At 47.9% G+C, this 23,551-nt stretch overlaps 1 protein-coding gene across 8 annotated transcripts in view; it reads left to right on the top strand.

Annotated features, from left to right (window-relative positions):
- The window catches only part of C7H11orf80 (chromosome 7 C11orf80 homolog), a 57,520-nt gene that overhangs the window by 32,775 nt on the left and 1,194 nt on the right, over positions 1–23,551 (top strand). For 4 of the 8 annotated variants that reach the window (XM_030568752.1, XM_030568757.1, XM_030568758.1 and 1 more), the window contains 8 exons: positions 5,133–5,337; positions 6,553–6,700; positions 8,756–8,902; positions 10,743–10,864; positions 11,660–11,770; positions 12,636–12,734; positions 21,240–21,357; positions 23,048–23,546. In XM_030568752.1, coding sequence (XP_030424612.1) covers positions 5,133–5,337; positions 6,553–6,700; positions 8,756–8,902; positions 10,743–10,864; positions 11,660–11,770; positions 12,636–12,734; positions 21,240–21,357; positions 23,048–23,541 — 1,444 coding nt within the window. In that variant the 3' untranslated portion in view covers positions 23,542–23,546. Of the gene's footprint in view, positions 1–5,132; positions 5,338–6,552; positions 6,701–8,755; positions 8,903–10,742; positions 10,865–11,659; positions 11,771–12,635; positions 12,735–21,239; positions 21,358–23,047; positions 23,547–23,551 lie in introns of those variants that run through there. The other 4 variants (XM_030568755.1, XM_030568756.1, XM_030568754.1 and 1 more) reach the window with 3 other exon arrangements.

The raw sequence follows: 23,551 nt of genomic DNA, 5'->3' as shown, positions 1-23,551 counted from the left end.
AAGAAATACTTGAATACCTGAAACAAGAAGTCTTAGCAATCCTCTGTCAAGGTTCACCTTGCAGTAATATCACTTTCCACCGTTGGGTGGATAATAGGTCCTTTTTTCCAATGACATGTATATCCGATTCTTCAAAGGCCTAGAAAGATTATACCCTCAAGTAAGAGAGCCCGTCCCTCCCTGAGACCTGAACTTAGTCTATTCAAAGCTTATGGGACCACCATTTGAACCTTTGGCAACATGGTCCTTATTATACCTCTCCTGGAAAGTAGTTTTCTTAGTGGCTATCACTTTGGCCAGAAGAGTCTCGGAGCTCCATGCCCTCATATCAGAGCTTCCATACCCAGTCTTCTTTAAAGTTAAGGTGCATTTATGTCTTCACTCTAGTTTCCTCCCAAAGTGTTTTTGCAATTCATAGCAATCTACCTACCTGTCTTTTACCTGAAGCCACATGCAAATAGGAATGAACACCACCTTCACTCACTGGATGTTAGACAAGCCCTAGCTTTCTACTTGGGGCTGGTCTACACTGGGCGGGGGAGGGAGTGATCTAAGAAAATGCAACTTCAGCTAGGTGAATAGCATAGCTGAAGTCGAAGTATCTTAGATCGATTTACCTGTCGTCCTCACAACATGGGATCGACATCCGCGGCTCTCCCTGTTGACTCCGCTACCGCCGTTCGTGCTGGTGGAGTTCCGGAGTCGACAGGAGCGCTTTATATTGAGACGCGATATATTGATCCCCGAAAAATCGATCGCTACCCCCCCGATATGGCAGGTAGTCTAGACGTACCCATAGACAGGATTAAACCATTCTGAAAGTCCACCTACCTGTTCATAACTGTAGCTGACATGGTGAAGGGTCTCCCAATCTCTTCATAGACAATTTTGTCATGTTTAGTATCACTTTATGTAGTCGTTATGATCAAGCAGCTGTTTCGCCACCAGCTAACCTGACTGCTCATTCCACAAAGTCGCAAGCATCCTCAGCAGCATTTCTAGCGCAGATCCCTATTCAGGACATAAGGAAAGCAGTAACCTGGTTATTGGTGCACACGTTCTTCTATTACACCATCACTCAACAGTCCAGAGATTATCCCAAATTTGGTCGAGCTGTTCTGCAGTCAATGTGTCAATGAATTCTGATCCCTCTACCTAGTCAACTGTTTGGGGGTCTGTCATAAACAGATAGTTAAGGGTTAATGTCTCTTTTACCTGTAAAGGGTTACAAGCAGTGAACCTGGCCCACCTGACCAGAGGACCAATCAGAAGACAAGATACTTTCAAATCTTGGTGGAGGGAAGTCTTTGTTTTGTGTTGTTTGTTTGTCTGTTGTTCTCTCTGGGTTCTGAGAGTAACTAGACGTACCTACAGGCGCTCTAATTTTCTGTTCAAATAGTGAGTATAAGTACAAAGGCGCTTTAGTCTTTTTGATTGTTTTCTTTATTTGCAAATGTGTATTTTGCTGGAATGATTTTAATGTGTATTTGTGCTGGGGGGAAGGCTCCTCTCTAGTGTCTATAAGCTGAAAGACCCTGTAACATTTACCATCTAAATTACAGTGACAACTTTTACTTTTTTTCTTTCTTTTATTAAAAGTTTTTCTTTTTAAGACCTGATTGATTTTTCCCCTTGTTGAGGCTCAAGGGAATTGAGTCTGTACTCACCAGGGAATTGGTGGGAGACAGGGAGAGAGAAGGGAGGGGGGAAGGTGGAATCCCTTTGTTTTAGATTCATGGAGCTTGAATCTGTATTACCTCTTGGGGAGGGGGAAAAAGGAGGGGGCAAGGTGCACTCCTCTCTGTTTTTAGATTCAAGGAGTTTGAATCACAGTGATCTTCCAGGGTAACCCAGGGAGGGAAAGCTTGGGAGAGGCAATGGTGGGGGAAAGGGTTTACTTTCCTTGTGTAAGATCCAGGGGGTCTGGGTCTTGGGGTCCTCTGAGAAGGGTTTGGGAGGACCAGAGTGTACCAGGCACTGCAAGTCCTGGTTGGTGGCAGCACTACAAGATCTAAGCTGGTAATTAAGCTTAGGGGGATTCATGCTGGTACCCCATCTTTTGGACGCTAAGGTTCAGAGTGGGGTTATACCATGACAAGGTCACCTAGAGTGGAATACATATATGAACTCACTAGAAGAAGGAAAAATGGTTACTTACCTTCCGTAACTGTTGTTCTTTGAGATGTGTTGCACATGTCCATTCTATGACCTGCCCTCCTACCACTCTGCATCAGAGTTTTCTGGAAAGTAGTAACTGAAGGGGAGCAGGGTCATCTGGGTGCTTAATACTGGCGCTATAGAGGGTGCTTGAGCTGTCCCAATGGGTCCCACTGTGGGAAAAAATTTCTGGCGCCAGTGCTTTGGACACATGAACATCTACAGTGGAATGGACATGTGCAATACCTCTCTAAGGCCATGTCTACATCTAAAATTTTGCAGCGCTGGTTGTTACAGCTGTATTAGTACAGCTGTATAGGGCCAGCGCTGCAGAGTGGCCACACTTACAGCAACCAGCGCTGCAAGTGGTGTTAGATGTGGCCACACTGCAGCGCTGTTGGGCGGCTTCAAGGGGGGTTCCGGGAACGCGAGAGCAAACCGGGAAAGGAGACCAGCTTCGCCGCGGTTTGCTCTCGCGTTCCCGGAGCCACCCAGCAAACCGCAGGGAAGGAGACCTGCTTGCTCGGGGTTCCGGGAACGAGAGAGCAAACCGGGAAAGGAGACCAGCTTCGCCGCGGTTTGCTCTCGCGTTCCCGGAGCCACCCAGCAAACCGCAGGGAAGGAGACCTGCTTGCTCGGGGTTCCGGGAACTAGAGAGCAAACCGGGAAAGGAGACCAGCTTCGCCGCGGTTTGCTCTCGCGTTCCCGGAGCCACCCAGCAAACCGCAGGGAAGGAGACCTGCTTGCTCGGGGTTCCGGGAACGAGAGAGCAAACCGGGAAAGGAGACCAGCTTCGCCGCGGTTTGCTCTCGTGTTCCCCGAACCACCCTGCAAACCGCAGGGAAGGAGACCTGCTTGCTCGGGGTTCCGGGAACGAGAGAGCAAACCGGGAAAGGAGACCACCTTCGCCGCGGTTTGCTCTCGCGTTCCCGGAGCCACCCAGCAAACCGCAGGGAAGGAGACCTGCTTGCTCGGGGTTCCGGGAACGAGAGAGCAAACCGGGAAAGGAGACCAGCTTGATTACCAGAGGCTTCCTCCTTCCACGGAGGTCAAGAAAAGCGCTGGTAAGTGTCTACATTGGATTACCAGCGCTGGATCACCAGCGCTGGATCCTCTACACCCGAGACAAAACGGGAGTACGGCCAGCGCTGCAAACAGGGAGTTGCAGCGCTGGTGGTGCCCTGCAGATGTGTACACCTTCAAAGTTGCAGCGCTGTAACTCCCTCACCAGCGCTGCAACTTTCTGATGTAGACAAGCCCTAAGATGGACAGTTACAGAAGGTTAGTAACCGTTGTTTATTCTACACCCTCTATGATATAGCGCCATCTAGCCAGCTTCTAAGGTAATGCACTCCCTTGGGAGGCCCCAATTCAGCGAAGTACTTACTAAATATGTGTTTAAATCCTATTCCGGTCTATGGGATTTAGGCACAGATTTACAGTTAAGTATTAGCTTAAGTGCTTTGCTGAACGCTGGGGCCCCATCCTATAAACACTTACCGTATGTTACAGGAGTTGTCTATAAAAATAAATATGTATATGTGTGTACGCACAGGAAGAGACCTGGTCAGAAGCCAGAATTTATGTTCCATGGGAAATGCTGACATTTCTGGGGGGAAACTCGTTCCAAATCCAAATAAGAAGCCGAAATGTTATAACTCCCCATGAAAGAAAACTTCTGATTCAGGACCATCAGCAAGTTCTGTTTGGATCATGTCAAATTGCTTCATTTTATTATGTCAGAATGTTTCATTCTGATAAGGTATGTCATTTTGACTTTATCATTTTGATTCATTTCATTTAGACTTTTTTATTATTTTAAAATTTTAATTTAATATATTTAATATTTCAATATAATAGTGGAACAAAATTAATCCAAATGACAAAGTCAAAATTACACATTTTTACTGTATTAAAAAATGAAATATTTTGTTGTTGGAACAAAACGAGAATCCCATAAAAAATTCATTGAAAATTTGCCACAAAACGTTTTGATTTCAGCTAAACTGCATGTTTTGACAGAAAACGATTCCATCAAAAAATTTTCAATCAAGTGCTAATGTCTAGTTGGTACATACTGTACATAAAGTTTGCCACCTAGTGGGCTGTATGAATAATAGGATCTGTTGCATTGTTCATTGGCTTGGGGTTCAGTAAAGTTGTTGTTATGATTGTGAATGGCTTCCTGTGGGCAGCTCTTCCTGCAAATGTTTAACTTTACCCATGTGAGGCCCACTGACATTTAAGGGCTCATGGGTGTAAGTGTTTTTATACTCAGAGTCCCAGACCTGTCTGTGCCCAATCCAGAGCTCTGCACAAACTGTGTGGGTATGGGAAGCAGTTTCCTCCATGCCTGCAGGGACTATAGTGGAGCACTGCATCCTGTGAAAGCAGCCAGGTTGGAGTCACATTATAGGGCAAGTGCCTTTTTAAGGAGAGTGCACTGTTCTGCGTGCTGGGACAGAAGGAGTCTTGCTGTCGCAATCCATCTTCCTGAGAGAGGATGTAGGTCAGATGGCAGTTATTTGTGTTACAGTATCACTCCAGAGGCCCAAATGAGATTGCCCCCCCCGCCCCCTACTTGTGCCAGGTGCTACACAGACCCTGCCTGAGATTGGGGCCTCCCCTTGTGCCAGGTGCTGTACACACCCCAACTTAGATTGGGAGCCAGTTCTACTGGGCAGTGCACAGATCCCACCTGATATATGGGCCCTGTTATGCCAGGTACTATACAGAACCTGCCGATCTCGGTCAGGATCGTGCAGCACCCAATGTGATGAGATGTCTTCTTATAGGAACCTGCACAACACTTGGCACTACAGGTGCTAATGTAAAATAAGTAGCAACAGCTGGATCATTGCTCCTGGTCTGGTGAGGGCTGGAGACCAGATGCCAGAGTAGATGGGTCATCGGTCTGATCTGTTGCAGCAGTGCCTCTGTTCTTATTTCCTTTTGTTTATTTCTGTCCCACATAGGGTTGCGGACAGCTTGGTGTCCTATGGTGCAAACTTCCTCTGTGACAAAATTCACCCTGTGCTGGGCAAGGCTGTCAGCCTCCTGATTCCTCATGAAGTGGCTGAAACTGGCTTCACGGGGGAGCTGGAAGTCACCCCAGCTGCCGCGCTGTGCCCCTGCCTGAAGCTGTATCCCAATCAGCCTGCTAAGATTGCTGCTGTCTCCATATCCTTTACTGGAAGAAATATTTCCATATGGGGCTGACCAGGGCTTCAGGGGGCCATGGGCCTGCTGCACAGAGGTGAATTACACCTGAGATAGATGCTCGAAACACAGGAGTCGCTTCATCAGGAGCCATGATAGCAGAGAGCAGTTTAGCCCACAGCTGTATGCTGAGCATCGGGCCTTCGTATTTGTCAAAATGCTTATTTGGCCCCCACCATTGTGGTGTCTGAGTACCTGGTACTCTTTACTGTACTTATCCTCCCAATCCCCCAGGAGGCAGGGCAGTGCTATTATTCCCCAGGTATAGCTGGAACACTAAGGCACACAGAGGCTAAGTGACTTGCCAAGGTCACCCAATGCAACTGTGGCAGAGCAAGGACTTGAACCTGGGTTTCCCAAGTCTCATTTTAGCACCCTCTCCACTGCAATGTTCTTCCTCTCAGATAGGCTCCCAAGCCAGCTCATCCTATTGCAATTTTCACTGGTCACAATGAACAGAGGAGTCAGTTTTAGCTCTTGTGGAGCTCTCATTGATCTTGAGAGGCACTGAGGTGTGGATCTAGCACCCTTCAGGGTTAGGCCACCCCGAGAAAGCTGCCACAGAGAAAATGTGCTGGGTGAAACTCATGTGCTGTGGAGCAGGCCAGATAGGGATGTAAGAATGGTCCTTTGGGCCTTAAAATACACTATAATGTAAAGAGCCAGCAGGTCTCCACAGGGGTGGCTCTATGTATTTTGCCACCCCAAGCACGGCAGTCAGGCGGCTTTCGGTGGCATGCCTGCAGGCGGTCCACCAGTAACCTGGATTCGGCGGCATGCCTGTGGGAGGTCTGCTAGTAACGTGGATTCAGCGGCATGCCTGCGGGAGGTCCGCCAGTCCCGCGCCTTCCGCCGCCAAATTGCTGCTGAAGCCGCAGGACCGGCGGACCTCCTGCAGGCATGCCCCACCCTCAGGGCGACTGGCAGGCTGCCCCCCGCAGCTTGCTGCCCCAGGCACACGCTGTGCTGGTGCCTGGAGCCGCCACTGGGTCTCCAAAATCACACTGCTCCTGGAAATTGCTGTACCTTGTTGCACATAAGAACACTAGGACTGAAAGATCATGTGTTTACAAGGGGGAGCCTCCGGCATAACTGCAGGAGAGGGAAAGGTGTGTGTTGCACTCAGATTTCTTTGCCTTTAAGTCTCACAGTGGTTTCTTCCTTAGCCAGCAATACATATTTTTCTATGACCCTGCGGGTCTGCCCATATCATTCAATGCAAAGGGGAAATCATCATTGTTCTTCAATGACCCATCAAACTTAGCAGAATGGGAGAAGTACAGCTATAGTGCAACACTGGACTCAGATCCAGGGCAGGAAGAAGGTGCTGTCATTCTCAAAGGCAATTGTGTAGAGCTCACAGATCCCTAACCAAGATCGGGGCCCCACCATGCTGAGTGTTCGACAGTCCCCAGCCAAGATCTTTTGTCCTGGGTGCTGCACAGATCCCAACTGAGATTGAGCCTCCATTGTGCTGGGTGCTGCACAGATGTGTAGTTAGAGCTTCCCATATTGATTGACTCAGATCTCAAGACAAATCAGAATTTGTCTGTTGCCAAAGAAAGAGAAGAGAGGGAAGGTATGTGTACACCGCAATAAAACCTTGCGGCACCAAGTCTCAGAGCCTGGGTCAACTGACTGGAGCTTGCAGGGCTTGCACTATGGGGCTAAATATAGCAGTGCAGGTGTTCAGGCTTGGGCTAGCGATCAGGCTGTGAAACCTGGCAATGGGGGTGGGTCTCAGAGCCTGGGCCCCAACCCAAGCCCAATTGTCTACACTAGCGGTTCTCAAACTGTGGGTCAGGACCCCAAAGTGGGTCATGACTCCATTTTAATGGGGTCACTAGGGCCAGCATTAAACTTGCTGGAACCTCTGGCAGAAGCTGAAGCCTGAGCTCCACCCCTGCCCTGGGCACCGAGGCTCGGGCTCTGGCCTCCTCTTCCCGCACCTGGGGCAGCGGGGCCTGGGCTCCACCCCCACCTGGGGTCATTTAGTAACTTTGTTATCAGAAGAGGGTCACGGTGCAATGAAGTTTGAGAACCCCTCGTTTACACTAGTTTTGGCCCCTTGCCTCAAGCTCGAGTCAGTTGACCTGGGCTCCGAGACTGGGTTTTTTTGTGGCAGACGTACCCTCGGGGCAGGGCTGAGGAGTGAAGTGGGGGGCCTAGACAGGCAGGCACAGGCTTCTAGTCTGTCTCCTGCTACTGACCTTGGGCAAGTCCCTTTCCTCCTGGTGGCTTTGTTTCCCCTCCCCCTTTTTGGGGCATGGACTCTCTCTTGTGTGTCTGTGCAGGGCCTGGCCTGGCATGGCAGGGACTGCAATCTGAGTTGAGGTCTCTGAAACAGCGGCACGATTGGGTCTGGATCTTGAATGGTGCCTCTAGGTAGCACTATCATGCTATTAAATAGCAGTAATAACCAGTGGCCATTATTAGAGTCCCTTCTTTCTCCATCATGCCATTTTGTGGCACTGAGAAGCACCCTGTGGCAGCAGGATCACAAAATTCTTTGAGGTACCTGAATGAGGGTGAGATTTTCCTGAATGCCCCTCCCTAAAATACTGAGCAAACCATGCCATTCTCCGTCTCCCATTTGAAACATTTCTCAGCAGGCACTGTGGCGCTTTCCCCCACACTGCACCTTCATGCATAGCAGGAGCTGCCTGTGAACATCCTCAAAGCCACCTTGCTGTCCTTCCACCCTTGTTAGCCCCCATTTGCTGTGTACTGCAAAATGTTCCCCACGGGCTGTGCAGCTGTTGAGCTGCGAGTGCTGCTGAGTGTGCAGATTACAACCATTTCATTGGTTCCCTTTGCTCTTCCTGTCTCTTGGTTTAATTCTGCCGGTGGTTATGATCTAACATCAAGGCTTTATCTGCTCACCCAAGTTGTGCCGTGCCTGGCTAGTTAAAGTGGTGCAGCTCCCTAGTGTAGACACAATTATACTGGGATTGATGTGCTTTCGGACTGTATAGCTATTCCCTAAACTGTACCAGGATAAGGCACCTTTATCTTGGTATAACTGCATCCACACTAGGAGCTGTGCCAGTATAACTAGATCAGTTAAAAATATCACCCCCTGCATTGCTTATAGCAGGACAAAGGCTGGGTGTAGACCTGGCTGTTGACTGCAAGGTCTTTGAGTCAGGGAACAGTCTCTTTGTTCCATTTGGACAGTACCCAGCAGAATGGGGTGATGGCTCATTGGCACTACCACAGTGCAGCCTAAGTGGGATCTGAGCTGTGAGAAGTCGTGGGTGCTGAGTGCCGTCCTGGCAGCACTGCACTCACATCCTGAAGCCATTTGCCTGATCAAAGATGGCAGCACTGGCTGTGTCTCTGTATAAAAGCACTACTTGATGTTCCATTGCCCCCGCAGATCAAGTGAACCCAGATGTCAGATATAAACTTCACTGGGACGGCGGAAGCCAAGAAGATGATCCAGACACTTGGGAGCAGACGCTGTTGCTCTTCCTCTTTCTCCACTACTCAGATCAGTTTCAAGATAAGCCACTTTACGATTTCTGTATGTATAAAATTACTTGACTTCTTTTCTAGGGCAACATCCCAGCCCAAATCTTGGGCTTGTCTTCCCCTAGAGGCTGGAAACAAAAACTGCAGTGTTGTATATGATTAGTTCCTAGAGCCTCCAACCAAGATCCGGGCCCCTATTGTGCCAAAAGCTGCTGTCATGGTATAATTCCCCACTCTGAACCTTAACGTCCAAAAGATGGGGTACCAGCATGAATTCCTCTAAGCTCAATTACCAGCTTAGTACTTGTAGCACTGCCACCAACCAGGAATTCCAGTGCCTGGTACACTCTGGTCCCCCCCAAAACCTTGCCCGGGGACCCCCAAGACCCAGTTCCTCTGGATCTTAACACAAGGAAAGTAAACCCTTTCCCTCACTGTTGCCTCTCCCAGGCTTCCCCTCCCTGGATTACCCTGGAAGATCACTCTTGATTCAAACTCCTTGAATCTTACAACAGGGAGGAAAATTCACCTTTCCCCCTCCTTCTCTCTCCCCCTCCCAGACTCTCCCTGAGAGAGAAAGTAATCCTAACACAGAGAGATATTAACCTCTCTCCACCCCTTCCCTCCTTTCTCCCCACCAATTCCCTGGTGAATCCAGACCCCGTCCCCTGGGATCTCACACCAGAATGAAAAAAACAATCAGGTTGTTAAACAAGAAAAGCTTTTAATTAAAGAAAGAAAAAACAGTACAAATTATCTTTGTAAATTTAAGATGGAATATGTTACAGGGTCTTTCATCTATAGACACTGGGAATACCCTTCCAGCCTAAGTATACAAGTACAAAGTAAAATCCTTTCAGCAAAATACAAATTTGAACTCCTTCCAGCCAAATACACATTTGCAAATAAAGAAAACAAACATAAGTCTAACTTGCCTTATCTACCTAGTACTCACTATTCTGGACATATAAGAGACTGTATAAAAGAGATTGGAGAGAAACCTGGCTGCACGTCTGGTCCCTCTGAGCCCCCAGAGTGAACAACCACCAAACACTAACAGCATACACAAAAACTTCCCTCCCTCAAGATTTGAAAGTATCCTGTCTCCTGATTGGTCCTCTAGTCAGGTGACAGCCTGGCTCACTGAACTTGTTAACCCTTTACAGTCAAAAGAGACATGAAGTACTTCTGTTCTATTAACCCTTAACTATCTGTTTATGACAGCTGCACAGACCCCGACTGAGATCAGTGTCCCAGTGTGCCAGGTGCTGCACAGACCCCACCAAGATGGGGGTTCCTGGCGTGGCAGGCACTGCAGCGGCTGCAGATGAGATGGGGATTCCTGGCATGTCAGACACTGCACCAGCTCCAAAGGAGGTGGGGGTCCCCGGTGTGCTGGATGCTGTACAGAACCCAGTGCAGTGCTACGGGGCACTATGCTACTGGGAACATGAGAGAGCCCTGTTGCAGGGCTGCCCAGAGGATTCAGGGGGCCTTGGGCAAAACAATTTTGGGGGCCCTTTCCATAAAAAAAAGTTGCAATACTATAGAATACTATATTCTTGTGGGGACCCGTGCAGGGCCCAGGGCCTGGGGCAAATTGCCCCGCTTTCCCCCCGCTCTGGGCAGCCCTGCCCTGTTGCTGTTGCAGGGTTTGTGGAGCACTTGGAAGGACAGGGCCCTGCTCTCACTCAGGATCTGTGCAGCACCTGGCACACTGGGGACCTGGTCTTGGTTGGATCCTTGGGGCAACTCTGCAACATAAATAATAACTGATTTGCCTTTGGGATTTGACCTGTTTTTTGACTCCTTGGATCATCATCGCCTAAAAATGACTCTTCCCTAAGCAAACCAAACCCAATGTAAACGAACCCCGAACTGTTGTGACTCAGGGACCCGGCACATGATTGCATCCCATATGGACCAGATTCTCCTGTGCAGCCAGGAGACAGTGAAGCATGGAGTCCAGGCTGTCATTGACGCAATGCTACAGGAGCACTGCAAGAGAGGGAAGGTAGGAGCTTGCATTGGTATGTGTATTAGGCAGCACAGACCCCATGGATCTGAGATCACAGGGTCAACTCTTCTATCCGGGCTCCTCTCTCCATCCTCTCTGAGCCTGCTGTTGTATCGGGGTGAGTTTGGCTCTTGCCTGCTCTTTCTGTTCTCATTGTTTTATTACTGGGTCTAGTTGGCTTCACCACGTATCCTGCAGCCAGACTCCTCTGAACTGTGGTCTCAGGTGATGTTGCCAGCTCAGCAGCATAGGATTTGGTAAGGACTTGGATTGGAAATGTTTGTGCAAAACTTCAAGTTCCACAAGAAGTGGTGTGGGTGACTCAGCAGGAGCTGCTCCCTCTTCTGAGTCAGTGAGCTGCTGCCAGCACTGTGCTTCAGAGAGAAGGATGAGGGAGCCCTCCTTTGGAGTCAGTACTGAGCCCAGTGTGGCATTAGGGCATGCTATGCTCCATGGAACGGTGCCAGGCTCTCAGTGGGGGGGGCGGGCTGTCCTCTTGGAATTAGTCGCAACCCCAGTCCTCTAGTGCTGTGCTAGGCGATGCTGTACTGCTGTGGGTAACACTATCTGAAAGATACATAAACCTGCTAGATGGCAGGGTGTTTTTCCTAGGTGTCAGGCTGATCCCCCTAGGTGCTGAGCCAATTCCAGTAGGACCACATCCCATTCCGCCCTCCTAAGTTTCCCCACCACAGGATTTGCCTTGGTTTTCTGATCCATCCCTGGGTGGCCAGGTGGAGGGGTGTCGACGGAAATGGAAATGTACAGTAAAATGTAGTTTGTCCTTCCCAGAACCAGCGGAGGTTGAAGCTGTCCCTGCCCATCATCCTAGGTGCCATTTCCAGCGTGGTGTCCAGCAGCACTAACAGCCAGTTCAGACGGGAATGTCTGCAGAGTTTGCAGGTAACTATTGTATATGTGGTGGATTTGTTAGGATACTGTTATAATTCTCCATGAGAGGCAGCATGGTCCAATGACTAGCCGTGCTGATTCAACTGGAACCCAGGGCTACTGGGATCTATTTATGGCTCAGCCACTGACCTGCTGGGTGATCTTGGGCAAGTCCCTTCCCCTCTTGGGACCTCAGTTGCCCCTCCCACCTTTTGTCTATTTAGATTGTGAGCTCTTCAGGGGAGGCACTCTATCTCACTATGCGTCTGTGCAGGGCCTGACACAATGGGGCCCCAGTCTCACTTGGGGTCAGGGCAGCTCCTGGCAAGACAGGGCCCCCAGTCTTGGTCAGGGCCTGTGCAGCATCTGGCATAACGATACCCTGATCTCAGTTGGAGTCTGTGCAACTCCCAACAGAATTAGATGCTGATGAAAGTTGTAGTCTTCCAGGGCTACTATAATATTAATAATGTCATGAGATGAATCACCAGATGGCACTGTCACACAGTCTTCCAAGTTGTTTTTGTCGGCTGTGAGCAAGTTTTTAGTATTTGAAGAAATGTTGTGATACTAGTGTTGTGATGCCACAGTTCTTGGAGAGATGTCATGGCAGGTGGCAGAGAGTTTGCTGTGTGCTCTGTTCTCTGGATTTGGAGGCAACTCTTGGGGCTCCATTGCTCCCCCCCCGAATTCTGCTCCCCCTCAGTACAGAAATGAAAACCTCATCATTAGATGAAGTGCTGTTGTAGTGCTTGTAAGGGTAAGTGTAGCTTAAGGCCTCTTGCAATCCATGGAGGCATGAGAACTTTTCAAAGAAGATGTCTCAAGAATCCAATGCACCTTTCCCCAGGTGACTGGATTCTATTAATGTGTGCAGGTTTCAGATACCCCAGAGCTAATGGCAGCCATTCAAACAGCGTTTGAAAATGTCACTCGGAAGCGACTGATGCCCAATGGCACATGCAGCATCACAAAAGTAAGTCAGTTTCACCCTGTGGCTCCCTCTTTGAGGCCTTGTATGCTGATGTGTGTCTATCTGTCACCATACATATCCACCCACCCACCAACTCCATGCTCATGACCATGATATGTGAGCACCTCTTAGTCATCAGAGATAGCAGAGATGGAAAGCTACTGAATCCCATGTGGCCAGAGTCCCTACAGACTATTCCCTGTGGATTGTTCCATCAGAAATGGAGACATTCCACATCAGATCCCATCTACCCCATCCCTCTCTGGGATTCAGGGTAGGATTACCCCCCTGTAAATTATCTCCCAGGGCCTTGTCCAGCCTGGTTTTCAATGCCCTTCAGTCTTATATTAGAAAAATATCTTCATCCTGCTATCACCTGCTTCTGGGAAAAAAAACGTTACTCTCTTTTATTGTAACTGTTGTTCTGCAAGATATAGGTGTAGACCTCTACTCCACTCGGGTGCATGTGCACCCAGCACTCAGAAGCCAGAGAACTTTCCCTAGCAATAATCACAAGGGTGGTGCTTATGCCCTACGTCCCCTTAGTCCTTCCCCAAGATGTTTTAGGGCTCCAACCCCCCTCAGTTCCTTCGCACCAAACATTAAATGGTAACACTGCAGTGCAGAGGAGACAGAGGGTGGATCATGGAAGACACCCTTTCACCCACATCTCGAAGAACAAGAGTTACAGTCCAGGTAGGCAATCACTCTTCTTTGAGCGGGTGCAGATGTGTATTTCACTCAGGGGACTCACAAGCCAAGTTAGGAGGCAGGGCTCAGAGCCTACTTAAAGAATGACTGCAGCACTTGCCTTCCCAAAATTTGCATCTGATCTAGATGCAGCCCTAATAGCATAATGCTTGGTAAAAGTATGTATGGCAGATCAAGGAGCTGCCCTGTAAATGTCCAGTATCGGAACATAATTGAGAAGTCTGATTCATATTGCTTGGGCCCTTTTGTTCAGGCTGTTCTTTTGTGGTATGTATACCAAGCTCAGCCCTCTCTGTAGGCAGCACATATGTAAGTGAGCGTGTTTTACTACAAAGGTGGTGGCCGCCATACGTCCCAGTAGTTGAAGGCAAGTGTATACAGATACCCGTGGGCTGTTTTGTGATCACTGCTATGAGAGTGGTCAGTGCACAAATCTGGTAATTGGTAATGATGCTTTGGCCTCTACGGAGTCTAGGTGTGCTCCGATGAAGTCCAATTGTTGTACTGGTTTTAGAGTAGATTCAGTTTCTTAATTTATAACCTTAGGGTGTGAAAGAGGGTGACAGTCCGCTGGGTAATATTTATTGTTTCTGTTTGAGTAGGTCCTTTCAGTAGGCAGTTGTCTAGGTATTGGAAGATCAATATTCCCTGTCTGCACAAATGCACCACTACTACTGCTAGGGTTTTGGTAAAAACTCCCAGGGCTGTCAAAAGTCCGAAAGGTAGCATTCTGTATTGGAAATAGTCTTTCCTTATTGTGAATTGTAGGAACCATCTGCATGCAGGATGGATGGTAATATGAAAGAATGCCTCTTGTAGGTCAAGTGGTGAGAACCAGTCCTCCTTTTCCAGCGCTGGGATAATTGAGTTTAGTGTGACCATCTGTGGGTATGGACAAACTTGTTGAGTTTTCTAAAATCTAATACGAGTCTCAATCCACAGTTTTTGTTTTGAGTCAGGAAACAGTGGAAATAAATTCCCTTCCCCTTGTGTTGGAACTTGTTCCACAGCACCTAGTTGTAGACGATTATTAACTTATTGTCCTAGAAGGTGCTCAGGGGAAAGGTCCCTGAAGAGGGACAGGGAAGGGGGATGAGTAGGTGGAATGGAGATAAAAGGGATGGTATAACCTGTGTGGATGATCTCTAATACCCAGTGGTCTGTGGTGATGGAGACCCACATATGATAAAATGGTCATAGCCAATGACCAAAGGTCTGGGTTGTTCTTAATATTGGCGCTGACTGTTGGGGGAGGTCAGTCAGACCCTTGACCAATGTTTCAAAATTGCATCTTGGCTGATGGTGCTTGGGACACCACAGACTGAGACTGGGAAAGATGACGTCTCTGTAGTCGGTGTCTTTGTCTCTGGTTGTCGAATTATCTCTGTTGTTGTTGCAAAGTATTGTCTCTGTTGCGGGAGTATGGCTGGTATCTCCTCCTTCTCTTTGGGGTTGTGTAAATGCCAAGTGTTCTTAGAGTAGCTCGTGAGTCCTTCATGGAACGTAGGACCTCATCTGTCTTGGCGGAGAACAATTTATCCCTATCAAAGGGAAGGTCTTCTACCTTAGTTTGAAGTTCCCTCAGGATGCCCAAAGAATATAGTCATGAAGTTCTGCACATTACTATTGCTGTTGCTGTTGTGCATGCGGCTGTGTCTACAACATTGAGGAATGCTTTGGGTGCTGTTCTGGCTAAAAGCTGTCCCTTGTTAATGGTGGCTTGGAATTATTACTTCTTATCCTCTGAGATTTCATCGAGGAAATTGTTCAGTTTAGCGTAATTATCATGGTCGTATGTTGCTAGAAACACTGTGTAGTTGGCCGTGTGGAATTGCGGACTTGCCAAAGAGTAGACTTTCCACCCAGATAGATTTAATTTCTTCCAATCCTTGTCTTGGGGATGGATCAGGATTGCAGTTGTTCTCCCCATTGGTTGGCTCCATCCACCACTAAGGGTGGGCTGGGCTGGGGGTGCGAGAAGAGGAAGTCCATGCCTTTATTTGTTACATAATACTTTCTGTCTGCATGGTTTGCAAGTTGGAGGGATGGTGGAGGGTGTTTGCCACACTGTTTCTGCTGGTTCCATCAATGCATCTGTGACACTGTATGGAATACGGGACACACTTTATGATATTGATACCAATATTATAAAATTGCAAGAAATCTGACCAGAGATGCCATGTAAGGTATCTGTGAAAATTTATGATTTGCCAAGTATGATCATCTTGTTTATATGTTTGTATCACTTTGTATTGTGAGTTATAGACGTGTATGGTTGTGACATTCCCCTCTGGTGTTATTTAGACTGGTGATTTGCTAGGTCTCTCCAATCATTGACTCTGGGAGCCAGCCTTACCCTGCTCTGCTGTGAGAACCCCCACTCCTGGGTTGTTCACACTCAGCCTCTGGCATGTAAGCTGCTCCCAGCTATTTGCAAGTGAATGACACTAGCCAATATCTCTGGTCCCAGACACAACCCTAGGAACCTCCATCTTGCAGTGTCCAGTTATGCCTGCTGAACGCCGCAAGCTTATTTGAGTTCATCAGTTTAACAAAGAAATTGATATGTACCAGGCTTGTTGTCCCAAGGGGAGCCTCTGACACACTTCCAATCAAATGCACTGCTTCAGGTAGAGCAAACAGACAAATTTATTAACTATAAAGATAGATTTTAAATGATTAAAAGTCAAAGCATAACAAGTCAGAGTTAGTTACCAGAAGAAAATAAAAGATAAGCACACAGTCTAAACTCTCAACCCTACTAGTCTGGGCAGCAACTAGATTAAGCATTTTTTACTCACCCCACTGGATATTGCAGTCCTTAATATACAGGTTTGTTCCTTAGACCTGGGCATATCTCCTGTGCTGGAGTCTTGTCTTTTCTTCTCAGTGTCTTGGTTGCTTGCAGCACAGGAGAATTGCCTCTGGGGAGCTAATATCTGGTTGAGTCCTCAACTTACAGCATGTTTTAGTGACCATCATACAACACAATTCTCATGACTTCATATGCATTAAATGATACACATATATGGATAGAGAAATGACTTTCAGCAGATCATAACCTTTCCCCTGATACCTTACAAGGCATGCTTTATATGTAAGATCATGATTATATGAAAATGAGGAATATGGGGGTTACAGTATGCTCACCCAAGGTATAGAATGTCACAATGGTATGTCTGTCTTTCAAAACTTGTGCTGTGTTTCTGGGTCACACCCCCAGACAGATTGGCATCAACAGTGCCTAGCCTGTTCGATGGCCCATCAAGGGTCACCAGCTGTAGAAACAACCCATTGAAAGAAGCCAGGGGCTACACCTTATGAGTCAGCAGGACTTGTAGGACATGCCTATGGACAGGAGACTCCAAGATTTTTTCCATGCTCTGTGCTATGAGTTTGTGTTTGGGACAAAGGAAATACTAAATACATGGCAAAGGATATAAAAGACAGCTACATCATCTCCATCTTGTCTTCAGTCCTGCTTCCCACCTCTGGAGTAATTTCTCTACAAACTTAAGCTGCTCTGAATGACCCATCCAAGCTGTGGATGTGTTCCAGAGGGACTTTCAAGCCAGCAAATTCACCAATTCTGCTAAGAACCTGAAGTCTCTGTATGTATCTGATTGCGTTACCATTTAAAATCTCTCTTCTTGTTCTCTCTTTTTTCTTTATAATAAACCTTCAGTTTTAGACACTAAAGGATTGGCTGGCAGCGTGGTATATTGGGTAAGATCCAAACTAATATTGACCTAGTAACGTGGCTGACCCTTTGGGGTTAGAAGAACATTTTGCATAGTGAGTAGAGTTTTTAAATAACTTCTCACTGTACTGGACCTATGTGCTGATTGGGAGCTAGAGAACTGGAATGCAGTAAAGGGGGCTGTGAGATTTATTTTTTCAGCTTCTTGATAACCAGTGTGGGGGATCAGAAGCACAGTTTGTGACTCGTTGGGGAGTTTAACTTCAGTGTTAACCACCAGTTTTGGGAGTCTCTGCTCTTCCTTTTGCAGCCTGAACAAAAACCTAACACTAATACCAAAAGTCCAGCACTTCTTACAATGGTGGACAAATCCAGGAAACGTATGCTCAGGTACCGTATTCCAGCAGGATCCACCATCCATAGCGATCACAACAGATGCCTCACCGATTGGCTGGAGCACCCACTTAAACCAACATACAGTCCAAGAGAAGTGGTCTCCCTCAGCGACACATTTACACATCCACCTGCTTGAATTATGCATGGTTCGCAATACATGCAACCATTTCCTCCCAATAATACGGAACAAAACAATAAGAGTCATGATGGACAACACTGCATGTATGTTCTACATAAACCGACAGAGTGGAGCACGCTCTCTCTCCCTATGCACAGAGGCCATAAAACTATGGATCACCATTACAGCATCATACCTCCTGGGTCAGCAGAACATGACAGCAGACACATTAAGCAGACAGTTTCCCCCAAGAACATGAATGGGAACTGAACAACAACATAACAACACATATTCCACATGTAGGGGTTCCCACACATCGACCTATTCGCAACAGCATGAAACAACAAATGCCCAAGGTTTTGGTCACTAGCAGGACTGGGAACACAATTCCTAAGGGATGTCTTCCTCATCAGATGAAACACACTTCTCCTTTAGCATTCCCACTGACTCAGTTAATCTCCAGGGTAATACATAAGATATGAAACAACGAAGCCAAGGTCATACTTATAGCCCCGACATGGCCCAGACAGACATGGTTCCCATCCCTGAGATGCATGGTGATCTGCGCACCATATCCTCTCCCGCTGCAATGGGATCTTCTCAAACAAGATGAAGGTCGAGTCCTCCATCCAGACCTGGAGAAACTTCACCTGAAGGCATGGCTCCAACACAAAGAATTAACCTGCTTGGAACAGGTTAAACAGGTGTTAAACAGCAGAAAGACATCCACTTGTGCAACATACCTACAGAAATGGAAGAGGTTGTTCATGTGGTGCAGAAACACATTACTGCACTTACAGCACCACTTCATTTGATCTTGGAGTACTCTTAGAACTGAAACAATCAGGATTACCTGATTGTATGGTTAAAGTACACCTAGCAGCCATACAGGTCTGTCCCGTCTTACGCTGGGGTTACGGTCTGCGGTCAGCACATAAAGCGAAAACCGCGTATAGTCAAAATTACATTGAGTGTAATGGCGGGCGGAATCGCCTGCACTACAGGAACAGTGTTTAAATTGTTATTTTTCTCTTTTTTTTTTGTTTTTTGTTTTGTTTTTGCTGACCCTGTAAAGCTGAATTTGCGCATGTTAAATGCGCAGAAGATGCGATAGACCTGTAATTGCTTTCCATCATAAGATCAATGGTGTCTCAATATTCACACACCCGATCACAGAGCATTTCCTCACAGGTATAACCCAGAAATACTCAACCCCGCACCAGCATGGGATCTAAACCTGGTCCTTAGAAGCCTTACCAAAGCACCATTCGAACCACTCACGACTTATTCTTTATTACACCCCTCAATGAAGGTAGCATTCCTGGTAACGATTACTTCTGTGCAAAGAGCAAGTGAAATAGCATCTCTCATGGCCCATGTTCCATCTACCATATTCTTCAAAGACAAAGTGACACTAAGACCACACCTAAAATTTGTCCCCAAGGTATCATCATCCTTTCATCTCAACCAACCAGTTCACTTACCTACCTTTTACCCTAACCCGCATGGGACTACAGAAGAGACAATCCTACACTCTCTAGATATTAGACGTGCATTTGCATTTTACCTAGATAGAATGAAACTATTCAAAAAATCACAGAGACTGTTCATCTCCACAACTGAACGATCAAAGGGATCTGCAATATCAAAACAAAGACTTTCAAAATGGATCTCCAGTTGTAGCCACCTATGCTATCAACAACAAAAAAGGGAACCCCCAAAGGGGATCAGAGTCCATTTGACGAGATCAATATCGGCCTCAGACTTTTTGAATAATGTGCCACTCACAGAGATATGTTGAGCGGTGCATTCGAACACACATTCATTAATCTCTACGCAATAATGCAAAGTTCAGGGCTCAGATACAATACTAGGCTGAACAGTGCTAGCGTCAACTAGGCATTCAACTCCACAGCCCATTAATCCACAGTAGGGCACTGCTTTACAGTCACCTGAAGTGCAGCATCCACAGGGACAGCACACAAAGAAGAAGAGAGGGTTACTCACCTCGTGCACTAACTGAGGTTCTTGGAGATGTGTCCCCCTGTGGGTTTCCCACTATCCACCTTCCTCCCCTCTACTTCGGAGTTTGCATTAAAGACTCCGTGGTAGAAAAGGAACTGAAGGGGTCAGGCCGTGCACATGCTAGATGAAGTGCTAATAGCACTGCGAGACAGCTGCTGCGCATGCACATCCTGACCAGGCATTGCTACTGAAAATCTCCCATCAAACAGCACCAGGATGCACCGACACCTGAAGTGAAGCACCCACAGAAATACTCATCTCGAAAAACCTCAATTACTACACAATGTGAGTAACTCTCTCATTTGTCTCTTCTGAGATATGCTGTTACTGTAGACAGGTGTTTGGTAAATACCCAGGGAGCTAAGGACAAGCCAAAGAGAAGCATGGTGTACTGATAACGCTGATCTGTCATTACAAATCTCAGAAACTACTGTGGCTTGAGAAAATCACTACATGGAAGTAAGCATCCTGAAGATTGATGGCAACAAGCCAGTCGTGATTCAAAATGGGGAGAATAGTAGTTAGCGTGACAATGTGGAATCTCATGTAATTGATGTACTTGTTGAGACGCAGGCTGAGTATAGATCTCACCCTCCTCCCTTGGACATGGAGAGCAGGAAGTACTATGAGTAGAATCCCTTTCTCCAGTTCCAAAGGGGAACCTCCTCTCTGGCCCCTGAAACCTGGAAAGAGCGTGCAAAATCTTATCTAACTATTAAATAATAAACTAAACTTAAGGGTACTGCTAAGCTAGCCACAACTATATACAGAAAAATCACAGCGCTGTGGAATAAAACCTGAGGGGAAAAGAGTCTGAGCACTCTGACTCAAGCCATGGGAGATGAGAAGGAACTAGGGAAGGATGTAGTGAAGCCCTTAAATATCCAGGGGAGCAGGGTCGGCTTTAGGAAGTGCGGGGCCCAGTTTGAACAGTTTCGACAGGGCCCTGGCAGGGATGACTTAAAAAAACAAAACAAACAAAAAATGTGGAGCTTGTACTCACCGGGCGGTGTTCCGAGTCTTTGGCGGTGGGTCCTTCACTCACTCCAGGTCTTCGGTGGCACTGAAGGACCCGCCGCCAAAGTGCCGCCGAAGACCCGGAGCGCCACCGGGTGAGTAAAAATTAAAAAGGCACCTCTAGCCAGGGAAAGGATTCTCACTGTGGGTGCTGGCCCTCTTAGGCGTGGGGCCTGATTCTGGGGAATTGGTGGAATAGGCCTAAAGCTGGCCCTGCAGGGGAGAGGCTAAGGGGTCAGGTGGTGCAAGTGCTGCCCCATGTGTACTGTTAGGTAAAGTTCTCTGGCTTTGGTGCACTGGGCACACACTGACCTGAGCAGAATACATGTCTGCAACCACTCTGTGGGATAGCTACCCAAAATGCACTTGTACTGCCAGGCATGCTGCCGAGAGCACCGTGCTTGTCTGTGGGGAGCAGTGCAGTCAGTTCTGCATGACTGCTTTTGCATCAGTTCAGCCTCCCCTACCCAGTTCTCCAGTGTAGCCAGGTTGGCAGAACTGTCCCCTGCTCATCAGACTTAATGAGGGTAACTTTCAACAGCAGGTACCTGAAGATGCCAACCCAGCTTGGCTCACTGCGTGTGACTTACCAACAGCTGGCCAGAAGCTAGCACAGGAAGAGGCATCTGACAGCATCAATTCTGTGAATTCAGAGCCGGGTAAGACAATGTGCAGAGGACACACATTGCCTCTGAACACACACAGAGCTACCCAGACGCCCCACAAATGCTCTTTCCGGTAACCACACTGGGGCTTGGATCCAGCCACCTTTGTACTAGAAAAGTAGATAAACAGGCCAGCAGTTCATAGAACAACCACAATCATATTGCCTGTTATTCTTTGCATGACTGAGTTAGGGTCCTGTAGATGAGCAGACTCACCCCCACAGCGCCTCCTGCTGGTGTCTTCCAGGGAATTAGCTCAATCCAGCCTGGAGCACCCTCTGCAGGCCAGTAATCCACCTTATAGCTACTGGCCCCCGTGTCCCTCCCAGGACCCCGGTGCCTCTTTTAACTGGGTCTTCCCTCCCTGAGGAACCCCCAATTCACTATCCGCACTTTGCCTCAGAATTGGCTACTGCCCAGTCTCCATCTGTCCCCCGTTTACTGGGGCAGACTGCAGTATCAGCCACTCATCATAGGCAAAGGGGTTTGGACCTGCTGCCTTTGCCTACCCCTGGGTTGCCCCCTGCAACTCCTAGTACCTCTGGACCTTTAGGTTAGGCCACAGCCTGGGGCTTTCTAGGCAGGAGCTCCCTGCAGCCAAGCCCTTCTCCCTCTACAAGGTTCATTGCCTCTTACAGGGGCCAGCTGGGCCTGATTGGGACCTGGCCACAGCTGGGCCTGCTTTCTCCCAATCAGCCCAGGCTTCTTGTCCCAGCTACAGTCCTCCTCCTGGGCTGTTTTAAGCCCAGAAGGGCAGGAGCAGGGGACCACCCTAGTACAGGCCCCTATTGTGCCAGGCTCTGCACAGACCCTCCCTGACTGAGATCAGACTCACATCAGACTGAGTACTGAGGAGCCCAACAGCGAGAGACAATCAGAATAGACATAAGGTGAGAGAGGAAACAGAGGTACCGAGGGGGGAAGAGACTTGCCCAAGGCCATGCCGCAGGCCAGTGGCAAAGCTGGGAACAGAGCCCAAGAGTCCTGTGCCCTGTTCCCTGGGCTGGGCTGTCTCTACCCTTAACATCCCTTAATATCTTATTCCTTTCTCTAACCCCCTCGCCCTCCCTTCCCCACTGAGCAGCCCCATGATGGCTCTGAGATAATTTTCCTGTGCAGTTTCCATTTCCCTTACCACAGCACTGGAGTTGATTGAATGGCCTGCTCTTGTCTGCATTTACACATGCTCACAGTGGATTTTGCCTACCATTTGTCCATAGATTTCATGGCCAGAGACCATTCTGATAATTGCGCATGACCTCCTGCATCAAACAGGCCAGAGAACCTCACCCAGTGATTCCTGCATTCAGCATCGATCTAGTGGTGGAGCTAGAACATACCATTCAGGGAGACATCTGGCTGGATTTAAAGCTGCTAAGGGATGGAGAATCCCAACCAAGGGGAGCTGCCCCAATAGGGAATCTCCCTCCTGGCTAAACATTTTCCCCTTATTCCTCGTGTGAATTTATTCAGCCTTACAGCTGCTGGCTCTGCTCAGTCTGTGTCTACCAGATTCACGAGCCCCCCTAGGATTACATGTGGCCTTTGACGAGCCTGGCAAAGAGGTCCCATTTGCCTACAGAACGGTATCAGACACAGGGTAACTAGCTCTGCAGCATTTCCCAGCGATAGAACAGTATAAAACAGTTATCGCGAGAGCATCATGTTCATTTTATGTTTACAGCCTCTCTGGAGGACAGAGCTGACTTGTGGGGAGAAATGAGTGAAACTAAGAGGAGGAAGACAGCAACCATGGAGAACAATGCAGGTGGGGCTCTGGAGCAAGAGCCACTGAGTGGCTTGCAGGAGAGGACAGACGATCTCATGACAGACTTTGGCAGCCAACTGAGTTTTTGCCTGTGGAGTCCCAAGGAAGGAGCAGATGCCAGCATGTTCCTAGGTGAAAGAGAGGAGGGCTTTACAGCTGTATCAGAGGACAGAGCCAGCAGCAGCGAGAATCTGTGGCAGGTTGGTCAGGGAAGAAGCTCTCCAGAAATCAAACTTGGTTTGAGTAAAAGGGAAGGGTCAAACTGGATGGCACTCACAAGGCCATGTTCTCCAGCACTGAGGGGTGGTGTGGCCTGGAGGAAGGAGCGTGGGCTTCAAAATCAATTGGTGCTGAGTTCTAATGTGTCTTCCCTCTCTACCTCACTTTCCCTGTCTGCAAAATGGGGATAACACTAACCCA

This window comes from Gopherus evgoodei, chromosome 7, assembly GCF_007399415.2.
Source record: "Gopherus evgoodei ecotype Sinaloan lineage chromosome 7, rGopEvg1_v1.p, whole genome shotgun sequence".
NCBI lineage: Eukaryota > Metazoa > Chordata > Testudines > Testudinidae > Gopherus > Gopherus evgoodei.
Note: the sequence above shows the minus strand (reverse complement) of the source record. Positions and strands in the feature narration are given on the sequence as shown.